At 32.3% G+C, this 17,403-nt stretch overlaps 2 protein-coding genes across 3 annotated transcripts; both read right to left on the bottom strand.

Annotated features, from left to right (window-relative positions):
• Positions 1 to 124: 124 nt before the first annotated feature.
• Positions 125 to 2,097, bottom strand: LOC145755597 (acylglycerol kinase, mitochondrial-like). The gene has a single exon (XM_082571836.1). It carries the CDS (start codon positions 1,459 to 1,461, stop codon positions 133 to 135), a length of 1,329 nt encoding a protein of 442 aa, XP_082427962.1. The 5' UTR covers positions 1,462 to 2,097; the 3' UTR covers positions 125 to 132.
• A 671-nt stretch (positions 2,098 to 2,768) lies between these two features.
• LOC145755596 (uncharacterized) lies at positions 2,769 to 17,100 on the bottom strand. 2 transcript variants are annotated; one of them, XM_082571834.1, is made up of 9 exons: positions 16,999 to 17,100; positions 11,512 to 12,415; positions 11,262 to 11,390; positions 10,725 to 10,853; positions 9,678 to 9,829; positions 9,107 to 9,186; positions 5,175 to 5,225; positions 4,867 to 4,969; positions 2,769 to 4,780 (listed from the first exon to the last, which is right to left on the bottom strand). In XM_082571834.1, exons 2-9 carry the CDS (start codon positions 12,388 to 12,390, stop codon positions 3,979 to 3,981), a joined length of 2,325 nt encoding a protein of 774 aa, XP_082427960.1. In that variant the 5' UTR covers positions 12,391 to 12,415; positions 16,999 to 17,100; the 3' UTR covers positions 2,769 to 3,978. The 2 variants fall into 2 exon arrangements, with proteins under 2 accessions (XP_082427960.1, XP_082427961.1); XM_082571835.1 differs by lacking the exon at positions 16,999 to 17,100 and having other exon boundaries at positions 11,512 to 12,560.
• Positions 17,101 to 17,403: the final 303 nt, after the last annotated feature.

Below are 17,403 nucleotides of genomic sequence, written 5' to 3'. Positions count from 1 at the left end.
TTATAGCCTATTTAATTCAAAAGTAAGTATGTTTAACATTGCACAAAACTGTAAGTCATTAGTTTCATCATTTGTTTACCCTAAATTAAGACGGAAATTAGGTTTAGGAAGTGCTTGAAGTTATTAAAAATATTAATGGGCATAAATCATCTGAATTTTGTTTGGAATAACTTTTACAGTACAAGTCATAGCCTCGTATTCTTCACTGTCAATACTGAAAAATGTGCCATCTGCATTTTTAGGGTCTATTTTAAAAGTGTCACAGTCGATTTCGCGTAAAATGTCGATTGGATTATGGTTGCCGTCTTCGAAGCGCCTGGGGCCACTTTGAATAAAGTTTAACTTATCAAAACTGTCAGATTCGATTGATAAATGGCTGCTGGCTGTATGGCGCTTTTCTTCAGAATTGTGTGTGTTTACAAGTGCAGTGAATTCAAGGGTTTTTAAGTTGTTTATCGGTTTGTTAAAATTGGTGACTTCTTTTTCAGCATCTGGTACAGGTTCTACCTCTACTTGTTTCTCTTCTACTTTTTCTATAAAGTCATCTGGTTTGGGGGAATAAAACCAAGAAAAAATGTACCGAGTAAATATTTTGCTTAGCAGGTCTGAACCTACTGTATTGTTTCTTGTTGTTAACTTATTTTGTTCGGGCTCAGCAGCTTTTGTTTCAGGAATAGGTAGAGGGTCGCTATACAACAAATCGAGTTCTCTGGGGTTTGATATACGCGATCTAAATGATGCAAATAAAAACGTAGCATACTTTTTAAGTGAACCTAAATACCAATACTTGCTTGTTTTAACAAATGCATCTCTATAAGATCCCCAAGTTAAGTGTGATAAAGCGTATGCCGTTTTGCCATTTTCAGCTTTTATTTCCATTAAATCAATCGATCGGGATTTTGCAGCAAGTAAGTCCGTAGTTGCTTTGATAATCCTCTGAGCTTCGGTTTCAGGCTTGTCACTGTTGCAAATATTTTGAAAAATCGTGTTGTTTTTTCCTAGTGGAATAATTCCAAAAGGTATCTTGCTAAATTTGTCGCTGTCCGGTCTTCTTAAAATTCCGGTTACAATCTCATTTATCGTGCCATCTCCTCCTGCTGCAACTATTAAATCAGTGTCTTTTAAAGTTAACATCAGCTGCTTTGTAAGGTTGGCTTGCAGGTGAATGATATCGACATGACATCCCGACAAATTTAGAACTGGAGCAGCATTCTTTTCAAACATTTTTGTCGATTTTCCGTTATTAGCTGCTGGGTTAAGAAGAATGGTAATACGCTTTGGTTCATATATTGAGGGTACTGATTCGGCGTCATGAAATTTGATGCTCTGGCACATTGTGTGGCGATATAAATGATTGTTGTGAACATCGTTTAGCCAATTTCCAACATATCCAGCAAGCAAAGCACCAAATACTGACTTTTTGGGGTTTTTTCTTATAGTTTGTATAAATTTTAATACCATATTGTTAGTTAGTACAGAGCTAATAAACAACAAATAAAGTAATAAAGGGTAGTACTAAAATACGGGATGCGGGAAGTTGCGGGGTGCGGGAAATACCGAGGCCGTATGTAAACGTTAACAAAAGAACGCTGAATGCGGAAAAGGACGGACTTTTTATACCCTTCCCTAATTTTCCCTTGTGCTTTATATTCAATTTAGCATCATTTCCTAACCTTTAAAGTCAATCCCGCATCACCCCTTAGCCCTTTCAGCAATCATCCCGCAGAAGAAAAGTACAAAAATTCCGTTCCGTCCCGCATTCCGCGAATTTTTGTTAACGTTCAGAACGTTTACATACGGTCCCGCACTATCCAGCATCCCGTACTTTAGTATTGTCCGTAATAAAAATACTCTACAAACAGACAAGCTAAAAAACTAAATTATTGTTATCTTTGACAGTCACAGACAGACAGTTTGTTTGTGGTTTAAATTAAGAAAAACGCTCGTATCTAAAATGTCGCGTTGTCTGCCTTTTCATAGTCTGATAGTACCTTAAAGCACAAATTTAACAAAAAAAAAGTGGACAGGTAAATGAATGACTAAAACCTACCTTTTGATACAAAATATAAGACTTATGTGTGACTTTCGAGAAAATTCGACTGTTTTTTTTCACTTTTACATAACGGAGAAATGGAGAGGTTTTAACTCGTGCAAAGCATATGGCATAAAAGTTGTGACCGATGCGTGATTCGTAGTATTCTTTAAAAACTAGGTTATCCTCGATGCGTGAGTAAAAAAACATTAATTTTTTTATGTTGCACCACTAAAAAAATTTTCTTAAACGAGATTTCAAATTTTGGAGTTTAAACCGGCGGCGTTGTGTAGTAATCAGAACATTTGGCTCCACTACACGAGTTCTTTGGTGCGACCTCCAGTGCTTCTATACGCTAAACTATATCAACTCCTACTAAGCCAACAGTTAAAAACCAGCTTGATATTGGGTAACTGATGTTACTCAAAACCAGCTTGATATTGGGCAACTGATGACCTTAAATGAATATAAAAAAACGGCAGTAGACAGCAGTAGTTAAGTTAAATTACTGTCATAGTATTTTTTTCCAATAAACGCTTTTCTACATGGTGCTAAATAAAGGCTATAAATTAATTCGGAAGGTTAATAATAAAAATTTTACTAATTTAATAATATTTTTAAATGGTAAAGGGAGCTATGGCTAAATTGTAGTGTTCAAATTGAACCAAAAAATATTTAACAACAAATTTAATCTTCAGTAACAAATCCTTTAATAATAAGAACAAAAAATGCGGGTTATCTACACACGATAAGAACAAAACTGAAATAATTAAACACCAAATCAAAAAAAAAGTTTTTTATCGAGTTACTTAAAAACAGGCATCAATTTTTTCTGAAAATTCATTTTTGATGATAAGCAATTAAAAAATCTTTCAATGAGTTTTTTTTTAATGAGGTTAATTAATAGAACAACTGCATAAAATAAAGTAAGTTGTCACCAAGACTACATCATAGCAACAGAGTAGCACAAAATTGCTATTTAAAAAGTAATGCCAAATTATGATTTTTTTTTAATTAACCCATCGAAGGCAGCATTAGTGTACTAACTATTGCGTAACAAACAATTAAAAAAAACGCACAAAAGATGGAAGACGCGCTCAAAAAAAAACAGCAAGAACTTTAAAATTTATAAATATCACATAACATGCCAAAATCCCTGAATTTTTAGCAGAAAAACAAAGTATTGTCAGGAAAAAACGGTAGTAACTTTAACGCACAAAACAACGGGACACCTTAGGATAAAAAATGGTCTTTTTTAAACAACTTTTTGGAAAAGTGCGTTCCCGAAAAATCCATTTAGCCATATAACTTAACCAAACTAAACAAAACTATGGCGATAAGATGGCAAGTTATTCTTTTTGCGGTACATTAATATGGCTGGCAGTAGTAACCGCTTTACACACGCAAACTGCATTAGAAAACAAAAAATTATTACATAACAGAGGGGGCCGTAGCAGCGTTTAAACAAATAAATATGTTTCGTCGAATTGATTGTTATGATAAACTACATAAATATGTTGATACGATTTCTAATAATTCGTGAAGATATGATTATGAATATCAGAGGAATATATGGTTTCAAATGTTTATGATTCTACCAAAATCATTGCATTTGACCTGAAAAAAAATGACTTAATATTTGTAAATTAATTCGTTAAAATTTGGCGTTGATGTTAGCTAAGAATGAGATGATTTCCTTACATGACAAAGACTACCAGACTACTATAAGTTACACACAATAACAATGCATAAGTATGATGGCAAAATAACAAAAAAAGGTTGTTCAAAGACTTGGACAACCAAACAAAAATAAATCTGTTGATTGAATATATTACAAGTTTGTAATTGTTTCAAATTGATAATCTTCAATTTGTGAATTCATTACTTTAAATAATGTTATGTTTTGTTGTTAAAAATGATTTAAAAAGTTGTATTTTTTGGCAACATTATCTTGCTGGGGAGCTTAAAAGGCCCGCAAGGCGAAGCAACGATCCAGCTGCGATTTTAACTTCTTCATCATCCCCTTCCCTGTTGCTTATCTTTCTTCTCCGCCTACCTCGCTCTTCTGAATTTGATCCAAGAAGTTTGTGTCCGGATGCCCGCGTGTTGTGTCCAGTGGATTTTGTTTTTAGACTGTCCGATTTGTTGGTGCCGACTTTTCTCCGAGACTTTATCCTGGGAGCTTTCGGAGAATCTTTCCCACTGTCTACGTCGCTTAATTTTTGTTGCTTTTTCTTTGGCGTAACTTTTCTAACCCGAACCTTTAAAGTGGATTTTTGCTTTACTCCGGAAGATCTTTTTTGTGCACTCTTCTTTGCCGAAAACTTTGCTGATTCCACATCACTTTTTCTTTTTTTGTTGGGAGATTTTTTATTACTGTTTCTTCGATTTGATGCAGACGACATTTTTCGTTTTCGATCTTCCCTGCCATTAAAGCTCATTCCCCCGAATCCGCTGTCGAACAAATGTCCTCCGTCGGATGCTTCAGAGTCATATTCAGCGATGATGATGTCATCATCGTGAGTGTCCACGACTAGGTCATTTTCCTCATCACTTTCCGACATCCCTGCGGTTTCAAACTCGTATGCCGCATCCGGAGCTGATTTTTCGCTGTCTGGAGTCAGGCACCGTGGAGGTTGTTCCTGTTTTACGGAGGAAGATGTCTTCTTTGTTGGTTTGTGGATAAGGGAGTAAACGTGGTCTTCCAAGCTCCCAGTGATCACCACTTCCTCTACAGAATTTTTCAAACTAAAAATTAAAATCAAAAAATATGAAAGTTGATTTTAAAATAAAAAATAAACCTCGAACTTTTTACAAAATAATAATATTTTTACCCTGTCCCCAGCTCATCAAGCCAGTCCACGTCGTTACATATTTTACTTCGCAGTTCATTCAAAGTATTCTTTATATTTTCAGCCCTTTTCGGTGATGTGGCATCTAAAGACAAAAAAAAAATACTTTTTTATTTAGGTTTTTCAATAAAAGTAATAAAATTTATACAATACAAAATACATTAACGATATCCGAAAAATGACAACATTAATTTAAAGATTTAAAATATGGCATAAAAAAATAATGTTTATGTGAAGATTTATTTGTATAAGATTATTGTGCACAAAAAATACGGAATAAAATTTTATACCATTTCCTTTTAATCCCATTAAGTTTAGTGCAGCAGAGGCCATATCTGCATCTGTAAATAAAACAATTAAAAATGATTAAAAATTGTTTTAAAGGTCGATTTAGGTTTGATTCTAAATTGATTTATGTGGTTTAAAATAGTCGTTGATAAGGTGGCTAATGGACTACAATTATTACAGGCAACTCAATTAAAATCCGCGCATTTAAAACACTCGGCGAGCTCTAAAACAACACAGCACACTTGACTGCCCACATTTTAGAGAAATGTGTTGTTATTACAGTAGCTACTTGAAATAGTCGCTAGATGCCGCTAAAGAGAAAATAGTGTCAACGGACAACAAACGCGCGATACACACCGCCGCAATGCACTGTGGGTAAAACTCGGTAGAGTGGTAATACACATAAAACCGTGGTAAACAACGCCAACTACAAACGGCGCGCGAACGACAGTCACGTGACCCTGGGTAAAATTCGACCCTCAGGGGGGTAAGGCCAATAATAAATCAAAAAGTAAAAGTCGCTTTTAGTAAGTGTGGACAGAATTGCGTTTGGCAATTGTAACAATGTTTATAAAGTGTAAGCACACATAAAAACGCAAACATAACGTTTTTTACAGTCGTTAATCGATTGGGCTCTTCAAAACAAACATCACAAGCAAAACATCAATTCAAATAGAAAGTGAAAATTACATAGGATCATGCCAAAAAAAAGGAAGATCAATTTTACAAACTTTTTAGTATGCTATACATACCGAAAACAAAACGCTCATAACGTTAAACTTTTTGACACGGACCATATTTTATTAACTGAACTTTGGCGCCAATAAAAACATAAGTTAATCGCTGACTCTATTTTATTATTGGTTACTAGGCAACAGGGAAGCGAAGCGAAAACTGCATTAAGTTTAGGGTATGTTGTTTTCCACAAGGGCTATGTTAAATTTTGCTGTACTAAATAAACAGGGAATACTGTAAGTTGACCTTTTAAAGTAGGTATCTTAACAAGTAAAAATCGTATACCTCGAATCTAAACACAGCCAATTATATCATGTTTTAAAATTGCCATTTAAAACAGTAGCAAACTAAATAAAAAAACCGCAAAGTTACGAAATTACCTAAAGTAAAATAAAGGAACACAAAAATTAACCAAACATGTCATTTTAAACAGGCGAGAGGTGGTAGTTAAAGACTTAAAAACAGGGCAAGCTAACACTGGTAAAAACACCCGCTAATACAATAGTGGAGTAATACGATACAACACAAAACCGACGAAGTGTAAACAGGCGTGTGCTGGTTTTGAAAAAAAAGGCGCGCTAACCGTGAAAAAGAAACCCCTGTACGCTTAGAAAATGTTAGGTCTAATTCAATAAAAACGTTTTGAAATTCTATTTTTGTTTCGGATTTTTTTACAAAATGGATTTAAATCTGTATACACATTTATTACAAAATTTTTTTACTTTTGATACATAAACTGTAGGCCTACAGATGCATAAGCGTTTGGGCAAGAGTTTAAAGTCATAAAATTACACCACATTTTTAAATTAAAATTGTTAATAACGATTTTACCATACGACACACTGTCCTTTTTAATACACATATATGTCGCAATAAATTTATAACCTTCGTGAAAATAGAGAACAGTCGGTGTGGTGTGTGTATCTTTCAGCGATTCAGAGTTTTATAACTTCAGTCAACATAAGCGCTTTTATTACCGATACTTGACATAAATAGAAAGAGTGCAAAATGTAACTACAGGTATTTATAGGCTTGGAAATTAAATAAAAATAGCACTTTGTATTAATTTACTTCTTATTCAAGTACACTAAATAAGCACCACAGAATATAAGTTCCTAAAACATAAGGATAAAAAATAACTTTTGCTTTTTTTTTAAAATGAAAAAAATGTTTTTTTTTTCATGTTGCGTTAATTCGCGGATACATTCCTTTATCCCTCGCCGGAGATTAACGACGGAATTAAAAAGAATATTTCACGGTTAGAATCGCGGTAAAGCTTGACTAACCACATATGTATAATCAATACCACCGCACAGCGGGCCACAACATTTGAAAAAACGAAAAAACTGAAAAAAACGTAATGTTGTGGTAATAACCATTTGCTTTACTACATAAGGTTCTGGGTTCTATCCCCACCGCTCTCATGTTGTAGCGACCTTAATTAAGGCGCCTTAAACGGTATAAACCTCGCTGAGCCAATCTCTTACTATCAGGCAATTATATATAATTAATAATAAACTGCACTCTCATAGCCAACTCGAGTATAGGTCGGGGTAACAAATTTAACTCTATGTTTGGATCGTAAAGTCGACCTTCCTACATCGAGGATAAATTAACAAAAAAAAATTATATTTCCCTCCTAAACAAAACAAAAAACTCAAAATCTAGATCGCGTCAGACCTATAGCAATAAACAACCTTATAAGCATCATAAACACATGTCATTCTTTTGGATTTACGTCAGTAAATATTACACTTGTCTTCGCAAATACTACGGCGCGCATAACAAACAATCACGTGACTAAATATTACGACAATCAGAATAATGAATTTGGATAATGCCATTGTGTTTGATAGTGTTTAAAATATTGGCGGCAAGACGAACGTAAACAGAGTGTATACACACCAATTATACAGTTGACGAAATACACTTTTTTATAGGCATTAAATCAACATATTATACATTAAACCTTCTTTTATGAAAGTTAAATCTACGCGTTATTTGAGTATATATCGATATTTTTCATTAAAAATAATAAATTATTGACCAACCGCAAACGGAGATAATAAAGCGCCGAGGTTTCGACGAAATTTCTTGGAAGTTAGTAACGGAAATTCCCATGGGAAATAACGCAGGTTTAACTATAGCCAAGCTAGTGTCAATTACTATAGGACGCATAGCTAATTATAAACCAAGTCACAAAAATAATAAAAATTTCAGATTATCTAGTTCAGAAAAATATAAAAAAGTACCAAAATTCGGTTTATTGTTTTTGTTTATCAAAATAGCAACGTATGAAACGAACAGTTACATCCAGCGCCAATTAAGCCAACGTGTACTGCGTTAGTTACAAGTCACAACTGATGTAAACAATGGGGCTACTCTAGCACACCACAAGGACCTTTATTAGCCACTTACAGTCGCATTAAATGATCGGAATTGCCACATTTCGACAGAGTGGCTTTGTACTAATTTTAAATAGACAACAAGTCACGTGCAAAAATTGCCCAACAATCGTTAAAATTATATATACTCATTAAACGCAAAAATCGTATCTAAAATTGCATTGATAATTTTGATTTACAGAAATTTGATTAAAAGAAATCGTAAGCGCTTAAATTGCTGTCTCGTTTAATAAGTTAAGGCCAACCCCAAGCAAAATTTCTGGTTTTTAAGTAAGACAAAAGCGAGTACTACCCAAGGATATAGATGCGAAGCCAAGCGCAACCTAGCATGGCGATTTATTTAGTTTCCCTTTAACTTAAGGTATTTAGTGAAAATTTTGTAAAGCAACCCCCGCCCCGTTGCCCAGGCAACGCAAAATGCTGATTTGTGTCGAATTTTTCTGAGTTATTCATGCGCCAAATTTAGCCTTACATATAGTTAACAATATAAAAGTTCGTTTGCAATGGATTGGTGTTAAAAAAAAATATATTTTACTGGTTATTATAACAGAAAAGCAACCGATTTAAAGTTACAAAAATACCCATTTTACCTTTAAAAAACTATCTATGGGTTAAACCTTGGGAGCAAAAATAAAAAAATACTTGATGTCTAAACTGACAATAACCAGGCGCTAAAAGTTAGCCCGTGAATGACATTTCTAGACCAATTTAAATTACAAAAAAATTAACCAAAATTAATATTTTACAATTAAATGACCATCGCTTAATTTATTCAAATGTATTAACACACTTACCGGCCCATAATGTTGAGTTAGGTTTGGGCTGTTTTGGAGGCATGCTTGGACTCCATGATGGGACCCTACCAGTGTGGACCCTATAAAAATAACATAGTAAGTTAAATCACAAATGCTAATCTCAAATCTATTTACTATAGAGTTTAGTGGACGATGTGCATTTTATATGCCTACAATATAAACAAAACTGCCATTTGTGGTGCACAGATAAATTATCGCAGGTAAACATTAATCAAGAGTTTTTTTATGGTGTATCTTTATCCTTGATGTGGGAAAGTCGAATACGAGACTTAAACATAGAAGAACATCAGTTACTCCGACCCAGTCTCGAGTTGCCTGTGGTAGTTTGGGATATTATATATAATACAATTGCTCGATAATTAAGCTGCTGATTAAGTGCTGGCTCAGCAGGAGTTTTTACTGTTTATAGCGCCTTACTCAAAAGCATGAGAGCAGTGGGGATTAAACCCACGACCTCATGTGTGGTGTAGCAAGTGTTCTCACCACTACACCACATTAAAAAAGCTTAGCTAAATGGAGAAAAATTATAAAAAACATTTTTTAATCATACCCTGGTAGTAAATTAGCAAGGTTGTTTAATGAAAGGGGTTGGCCAACTCCAGTTGGGTGCAAGTAGGGGTAAAAAGGGCTTCGCTTTAAAGCCTGGACCAAGTTGGGTCGATATGCTGGGTCTATACACCACAACGAACCCTTAACCGTCTCCTAAACACAAAAAAAGAAATTTTAATCGATTTTTTAACAAAATAAAAACAAATTTTATCTATTTTTAAATTCTTAAAGTAAGAAAAATTAAGAATAATTAGGAAATAGATTTATTTTTTTAATTTATTTTTCAAATGAGAAATTTTAAAATGGTCATAACAAATAATATTTTTTACATGACTATGACTTTGCTGTTACATAAAAAGTAAGACAGATTTGTATTTACAAAATACATTATATAAAACGTGTTCTACTTGTATATCGACATTTAACTTATGTTATAGGGTAGTTTAACATGGCAAAACACAAAACTTAACTAGTGTATTATTCTACAAAATAATCATTAAGCTTAAAAAATACTAAATTCTAGAGTATTTATATATTTAATTAAGGTTTTTGATATTTTTTCCAATTATATATATATATTGAAAAATGTAAGTTGATATCAAAAATTGTAACGTTATAATATATAATGTAGAGCAATATTCAGACAACAGTATAAAAAGGGGAAGTGTGTAAACACTTGTACAACAAATGTAAATGTGTTGACCTCTATCATTATGCAGTGAAAATCACAAGACCGTAAAATTGATGGATTACGTTAAACGACAATTTACAGGCCGAGAGTTTAAAAAAAGGATTTCAGCACAATTTGTTTAAAATTTTATGTTTATACCGGGTATTTTTACTTATTTGTTAAAATCAATATTCAACTAAGTAATAATAAAAATAGTCAATGAATAGAAACCTTACAAAATTATGAAAAAAAATTCTAATTTTAGAAACAATATTACTCATTCTAAAATAAACAAAACTCAAAATTAAAATTATGATAATAAATCAATCTGCAATACCTAATAAAACGAAATTATAAAATTAATATTAAAAGTTTAACCTTATTTTGTTTGCTTTCGTATTTCTTAAAACATCTGTTCAAAGATAAGTTATGTCTAATTGAGTTTTTCCACCCAGACGCAGCAGTTCGAAAGTAGGGAAAATGTTTACAGACCCAAAAGTAAATTTCCTAAATGCAATTTTTTTAAATAAATATTTTGCTGCAAGAGTAGTGTTTCTAGCTTGTTTGTTTTTCATGGTTTTTATTTTTCTTTTAAAAAAATGTTACAAAACTCACAGCCTAAAAATGGAGTAACATCAATAACCCCGACCCAGTTTTAAATCACCTATGCCAGTTTGGGATATTATAGATTTATAATTGCTCTATAATGAGGCCGCTGATATCGTTTATATCGCCTTACTTAAGGGCGCCACAGCATAAAAGCAGGGGATCAAACCCAAGACCTCATAGCCAAAGCAAAGTGTTTTGACCACTACACAAAGCTGTCGGTAAATTATCAGTAAAATTTTTTTATTTTTATCAGGCTACTGGAATCAAAAATTTTATTTTTTATAAAGTTGCAATTTTAATGTTCACCTTGACTGGAAGTCGCTTTAAATACGAATCTTCGATTGCCATGAATATTAGACAACTAAATGAGTAAGGAGGCTTGCTCATTGGATCGTATTCCATGTCATTTAAATATTGGCCATTGTGACAACCACCCTATATTTTAAAACAAAGAAATGTAAACCTAATATAAAAAATGACAAAAATTTGATTTTCTATTTTTTTTTAAAGATTTTGTTATTATTTTTTTAATTTTTGAAAACTTAGATTAACTTACTGCTTCGTGGATTCTTGATAGAGCAGTAAAGATTGGTTTACTTATTCTAAGATCAGTCGTTTCTACCTCGTCCTCACTTAATCCTATTCCCGGGTCATCCGGATTACACATCCTTATCGTGTCAAAAAGCTCTTTGTTGTTGCCACTCAACCACGACAAACAGGTAAGCTCACTGTCCACTTCTTGGTCGATGTCATCAAGTTTTGAGCTGGTCAAAGAAACATTAAATTTCCCAGAGTCGGCTGAACTTATTACGCTGTCCTTGTCGTCAGAATTGTGACCCATTTTAAGATCAACAGAGGTCATGAACTTGTTAAGATCACCGTATTCCGTGTTGTTATTTTCCTTGTTTTTCGACGAATTGGTTAGTTGTATTCCTAGAGTGGTTCGGGGCTTTACGGAAGCTTTCGCCACAATAATTGGATTCTTGACTTGCATCTTGCCGTAGTTTTTGAATATTAATCGCTTCTCATCCCGCAAAATAGCAGTTTGCGGGTTTCCGGGAGTGAACTTTTTAATGGGAACCGCCATCTGAAAAGTGGTTTTCTTGTTGGTCAATGGAAACGCCGTGATGACGTTGCTGTTGGTGTCCTTTTTAAAATTTTTCGTTGCAACAGAAACTTTCATTGGAATCACTATTCGGTTCCCGATTGTTTTAATGCTGTCGGTTTTACTTCCATGGTTTTGCAAAATACTTAAAATATTGGTTTTGGGCGTTGCAGAAGCTTTATTTTGTTTTAGATTTTTTGCCTCACAAGTCAACGACAGAGGCTGATTCTGAGCATTGTTCTCGAGACTAGAGGGCTTAGATAATCCAACACTAGATGGAGTTTGTGTAGAGGAGTCCATAATATCCTCTTGTTTAACAGGTGGCATCATTGCCGGGAAATCAAAAATTTACAATCTGAATTTAAAAAAAATAAATAAATTTAAACGCTACAGAAATAAATTGTTTTGTCATATGCTTTTATAACCCTAAGTCTGTTATAAAATTAAAACCAAAGCGTTTTAAAGAAAGGGAAAACTAAAAGCAAATTGTAATGTAAACAAAATGTAAATGTTATGGCAAAGCACTTTGTACATAAAATCCCCTTTTAAATTGTAAAAATAGTTCAAAAAGCTGATAAAACGTACTTTTTATGCGCTGTTGAAATAAATTCAAAAAAGATAAATAAACAAAATTCGCAAAATAGTCAATCTTACTTACCCCTTATAAGGTAAAAAATAAATTGTAAGATCGCGCGATTTTACGATAAGGCAATATCGCATTGTTTTAACTTAACGCATTAAACTGCGGGGAGGTTGTTTTTCTGTTTTTCTTTTTTTTTAGTAGAGTCGTGGGAAAAAAAATTGATAGGCGATTTTTAGAGTTTCAAAACCTCATTACCAATTTTCAATATTTTGTTTTTTATTTATTTTGTAAACATTTAAACATTCCATTCTACTAATATGTGGCGAAAGTAGTACATTGGCAAACAAAAAATCTTGACATTTTTTATAAAAAACTTTTGAATGACTAACTTCATGCCAAAATCAATTTTTATTACATACTATATATTCATAAGGGTAAAAATTACCCATAGTACTTAAATAATCGAAAACATGGCGTAACTTTTTCTAAAAACGCGAAAAAACTTACACTTACATATAAATACTTGACTAACATTAAAAAATAACTTAAAACTAATTTATCATTCCGCCTAGCAACAGTACAACGAACTTGCCACAGTATATCACAAAGTACACGGTCTATTAAACTTCGATGCCCTGCGGCAGGTACTACGGTAAAAAGTTGACGATTATATCGAGCTTCGAGTAAGCGTATCGTTTCAAATCGACCAAAAATCCCGAGGGCATAACCAAGTAACGATCTAAGTAACCCTTTAACGCAATATCGCATGCATTTTGTATCGCGATTTCCGTTAAAGGGTTGGGACTATTGGCCTGCACTAGCGTTGCCATAGCTACTCGACTGAAGCCAATGAGAACGAGGCAATCTGTCGACGTCACAACGCAGCTCGAAAACAGGAAGTTACGTCACGGTATTAAATACTGCACAAGCAGCGCGCTAAGTGACAAACGGTTAATTGTGTTTATTCACAATTCAAAATTAATTTAACAACAAAATATTATTTTTGGGCTTTTAATAAGTTTCAAATGTTTTTTCTGGTTAAAAATTAAAAATTATCCTAGCCCAAGACTGTTTCTCGTACGTACATTTTTTTTAAGCTAAAAAACGTTTTTTCGAAATTTCCAAAATGACGCAATTAGTTCTGAGTTTATGCCATTGTTCTTAGTAACAATTTTATTGAAAAAATGAAACAGTTTGTTACAAAACAACAAAGGGATCCGAAATTATCCGAGTTAAACAAAACTGTTTACTGGACTATAAATTTACTTAATTAGCACTCTTGCGTAAAAACTCACGCCTGTATATCCTAACGAATAAAATTCATGCTGTTATCTCTATAGTCAATAGATTACATTACAATCGGATACTGGAAATCGCTTTTAAAAGCATTTTTATCATGCAAAAAAACAAGACCATATAAATGTAGATTACAAGCGCGAAAAATTTGGCATTAAAAAAATGGAAAAAATCAAATTTAAAATCGATATATATATGATAGAGATATACGATCGTTGGAATTTTTTTGTTAATTAAATTTAAGGCACATTTCATGTGTATCATTCTATTAACCTCATAAATTAAATAAGGTACTATTACATTAGTAGTTATGGTAGTAAAGAAACCTAATAAATAACAATAAAACAAATGTTGTACACGTTCAAAAAATAGAAAATTTTTAAGACACAATAATTACTAAAAATTATTTATTTTATTTTTTTTTAACTTGACGCAAAGAATTTTCTGAAAGTAGCACTAAGGCATAGTAACACTAGGTTAAATAATTAATGCCGCTTTGCAAGCGCAATTTCTTTCAAAAATATTCGCTTTAATTCGCCGGTAGTAACACTGCGTTACAAAAAAGTAAGCTAAAATTGCAAACGAAACTGAACCTATACATCACTAACTGTACTGATGCCTAAATAAAAGTATAACTTCATAAAAACTAACATTATATAGTTTAAATTTTATAGCAATACCTTTTTTTAATTGAAAGCTAATGAATTTTGCACATTTAATTTGTACGCCACGCCACGCAACCCTATACCACATTACTTTAAAAAACAATCCAACGTAACTAAATCTAACTCCAAGTAAAACGCTGCCAACAAAATCGCATTATCGACCCCGTCGTCATAGAAACGGATTGCAGTAGCTATGACAACGTCGTATTCATTTCCTGTTACCATATGCACTGTTCTATGTGTAATATCTATACAGGCCCATGAAGCGTTTTATTTTGTGAACACAACTAATATGACAAAAGTAAATAACGTTAACTAAAGCGGCGCGCAAATTACGCGAAGTTCAAATACAGATTTCTAAAAAAAGGCGTTTAACAACTGCATGCGCATTGTATGGAAATCTCGACTTACATGCAATCTTAACACCAATACTTGTTAACCATGCGTGTGTACGTTTCCGCATGCGCGAATGCGTGCTCACCGCTTAATGCAAGTTGCGCATTTTTGCACACACACGCGCATTGCCCTGCGCGTAATGCATTTCCCATTTCTTTTAAAGCAGGACCACTTATAAATTGCCAAGCACGTGATTTATTCTGACATGTAACACAACGCTTGTTTTAAAAGCCATGCTATGAATTTGCTATGTTAATCTTTACTAAAAACGTTATTGGAAAATCTAATTTTTTTGCTAATTTTTAAAAAATTCCCAATCCACAAAATTATTTTAACTTTAATTATGGATTGAAATCTGCTACAGAATTAGTTTTTTTTTTTAAATAGAACTTAATTTATAATGAGTTAGTTATTCATTTTAATTTTACTTCTAGTTTAATTTTATTTATTAAAGGTTTTTTAACCCAAAAACCAAATACATCTAGTACCCTCTTTAATTGAAAAAAAAGTTGTTTTTAAATAATAAATACAAAATTACAAAATGTAGCATTTACTTCGAACTAGTAACCTATTTTTTATATATATACCTTGAGTGCACTACTTAGTTTTTAAAAGTACCATATCATAAAAAGTCAATATCGATACACACTTGATAATTTCCACAAACAAAATACAGAGCCGTAATGATAAAGGTTCGAAATTTGGCAAACAAAAGTTGGGCACCTTATCATCAAATTACACAATTAGCTTGGCACCTACGCACCAGTAAGTACACAGTTAATTCAATATAGTTTAATATAGAATCCCATAATATAACTGCCGGCACAGCATAAGCAAACACTACATTTTCTCAGTTAATTTATTACCAGATAATTGACGACAATTTAAACATTACAAAGTTCTATTTTAAGTTGATTTTGCGAGTTTCAATTTGCTTGCTTACAATCGCTTTGTTTAATTAGGTTTGATTTTCACACCGAATGTAATGTTAACAAAGTGTATTGCAAACTGCTATTTGTATTTGCAATTGTTTAGTGTATATGTATATTGTTAATTATTATGCATGGTTCTTTTTAATGACTATAAAATGCAAATTGTGTAAATTTATGTAAATTTTTAGCAAACCACAAATATTGCCTTGCTAACATTATTTTTTAAAATGTTTACAATGTTGCTAACAAATTGTATATATAAAGGATGTAAAGTAATGTTTTTGTATATACTTGCAATTCTACACATATTATATATTTTTAAATTTTTTTAAACTATGCTCAATTACTGGTATTAACTAAGGTTTTGCCTAGTCTACATAGTTCCATGTAAAAAAATTCAAATAAATATGATCTTAACTTAAATTTTAATTTAAATCGCAATACTTAAATCTTTAAATATATCATAAATACTTTAAATAACTAATAGCAATAGTACACCACTGACAACAATATTTGCTAAATTCTAGAATCATTTAAACTCTGTAACAGTTCTTATTAAACACAACTAGATTAACATATTCATGGTTCGATATTGCAATATTACAAAGTTCGAGTCTCTTGTTTTAAAACCTTAAATTGTCACAATACAGTTTGTTAATCAACACAATTAAATGTAATCTATGCAATTTAAACTTAAAACACTATTCTGTAAAGCAATGTTCATCAAAATAAGCAGCAACTTTAAGAAATCATTTTTTGTTAATTTACTAAGTTTATAGCACAACTATGTTTTAAACTCTTCACAAATTAAAAAAAACAGACATAAAAATGTTAGCCTACAGATGGTAACAACTATCAAATTAAAAACAATAGTTTACTGTAAATTAAAAGCTCGTTAAAACTCAAGTAAAACAACCAAAAAAATGTCGGCTGTTCAGTCAGTATGTTCTGATGTTATACATTAGCAAACTAACTTTATTCATATCAATAATACTTATTAAGGTATATCAACTACCAACTACTGTGTTAAAATTTTCCCAAATAAAAAAAATAATAATTTACTTACCAAACACTTTTTAGCAGTTGCAAAATTGTAGCTTTTCTAAATAGCAATTTTCTTGCTACAAAATCCATAAAACCGCGTGGAAAATAGCGATAGCGTACCCAGTAACGCGGGTAATATAAAATGACGTCATTTAGCCAGATAACGAGCGATTATTATATCCTAGTGGTGACAAGACAGACTTGTTGCATTTATCCTTATTTAATTAAATCCAACAATTTATTTATTTTAAGCGTAGTTACGCTTTTTAAAAACACATTCTTTTATTAAATAAATTATTGATAATCTGAGTGTTTAAATTTGTCAAAGCACTACATACATAAACATAGAAAACGCTGTGCATTACCGAAAAATCCCAAATAAATTAAAATGTAAACGACAATTGTATACGTTTTACACACCTTACTT

The sequence above is a fragment of the Corella eumyota genome, chromosome 6, assembly GCF_963082875.1.
Source record: "Corella eumyota chromosome 6, kaCorEumy4.1, whole genome shotgun sequence".
NCBI classification, from domain to species: Eukaryota; Metazoa; Chordata; class Ascidiacea; order Phlebobranchia; family Corellidae; genus Corella; species Corella eumyota.
Note: the sequence above shows the minus strand (reverse complement) of the source record. Positions and strands in the feature narration are given on the sequence as shown.

Coding starts and splice junctions, on each gene's coding strand:
- LOC145755596 (XM_082571834.1), bottom strand. CDS start 12,390: ATGATGCCACCTGTTAAACAAGAGGATATTATGGACTCCTCTACACAA. Junction 11,391..11,511: donor TATCAAGAATCCACGAAGCA/GTAAGTTAATCT, acceptor TTTAAAATATAG/GGTGGTTGTCACAATGGCCA. Junction 4,781..4,866: donor CTTGATGAGCTGGGGACAGG/GTAAAAATATTA, acceptor TTTAATTTTTAG/TTTGAAAAATTCTGTAGAGG.
- LOC145755597 (XM_082571836.1), bottom strand. CDS start 1,461: ATGGTATTAAAATTTATACAAACTATAAGAAAAAACCCCAAAAAGTCA.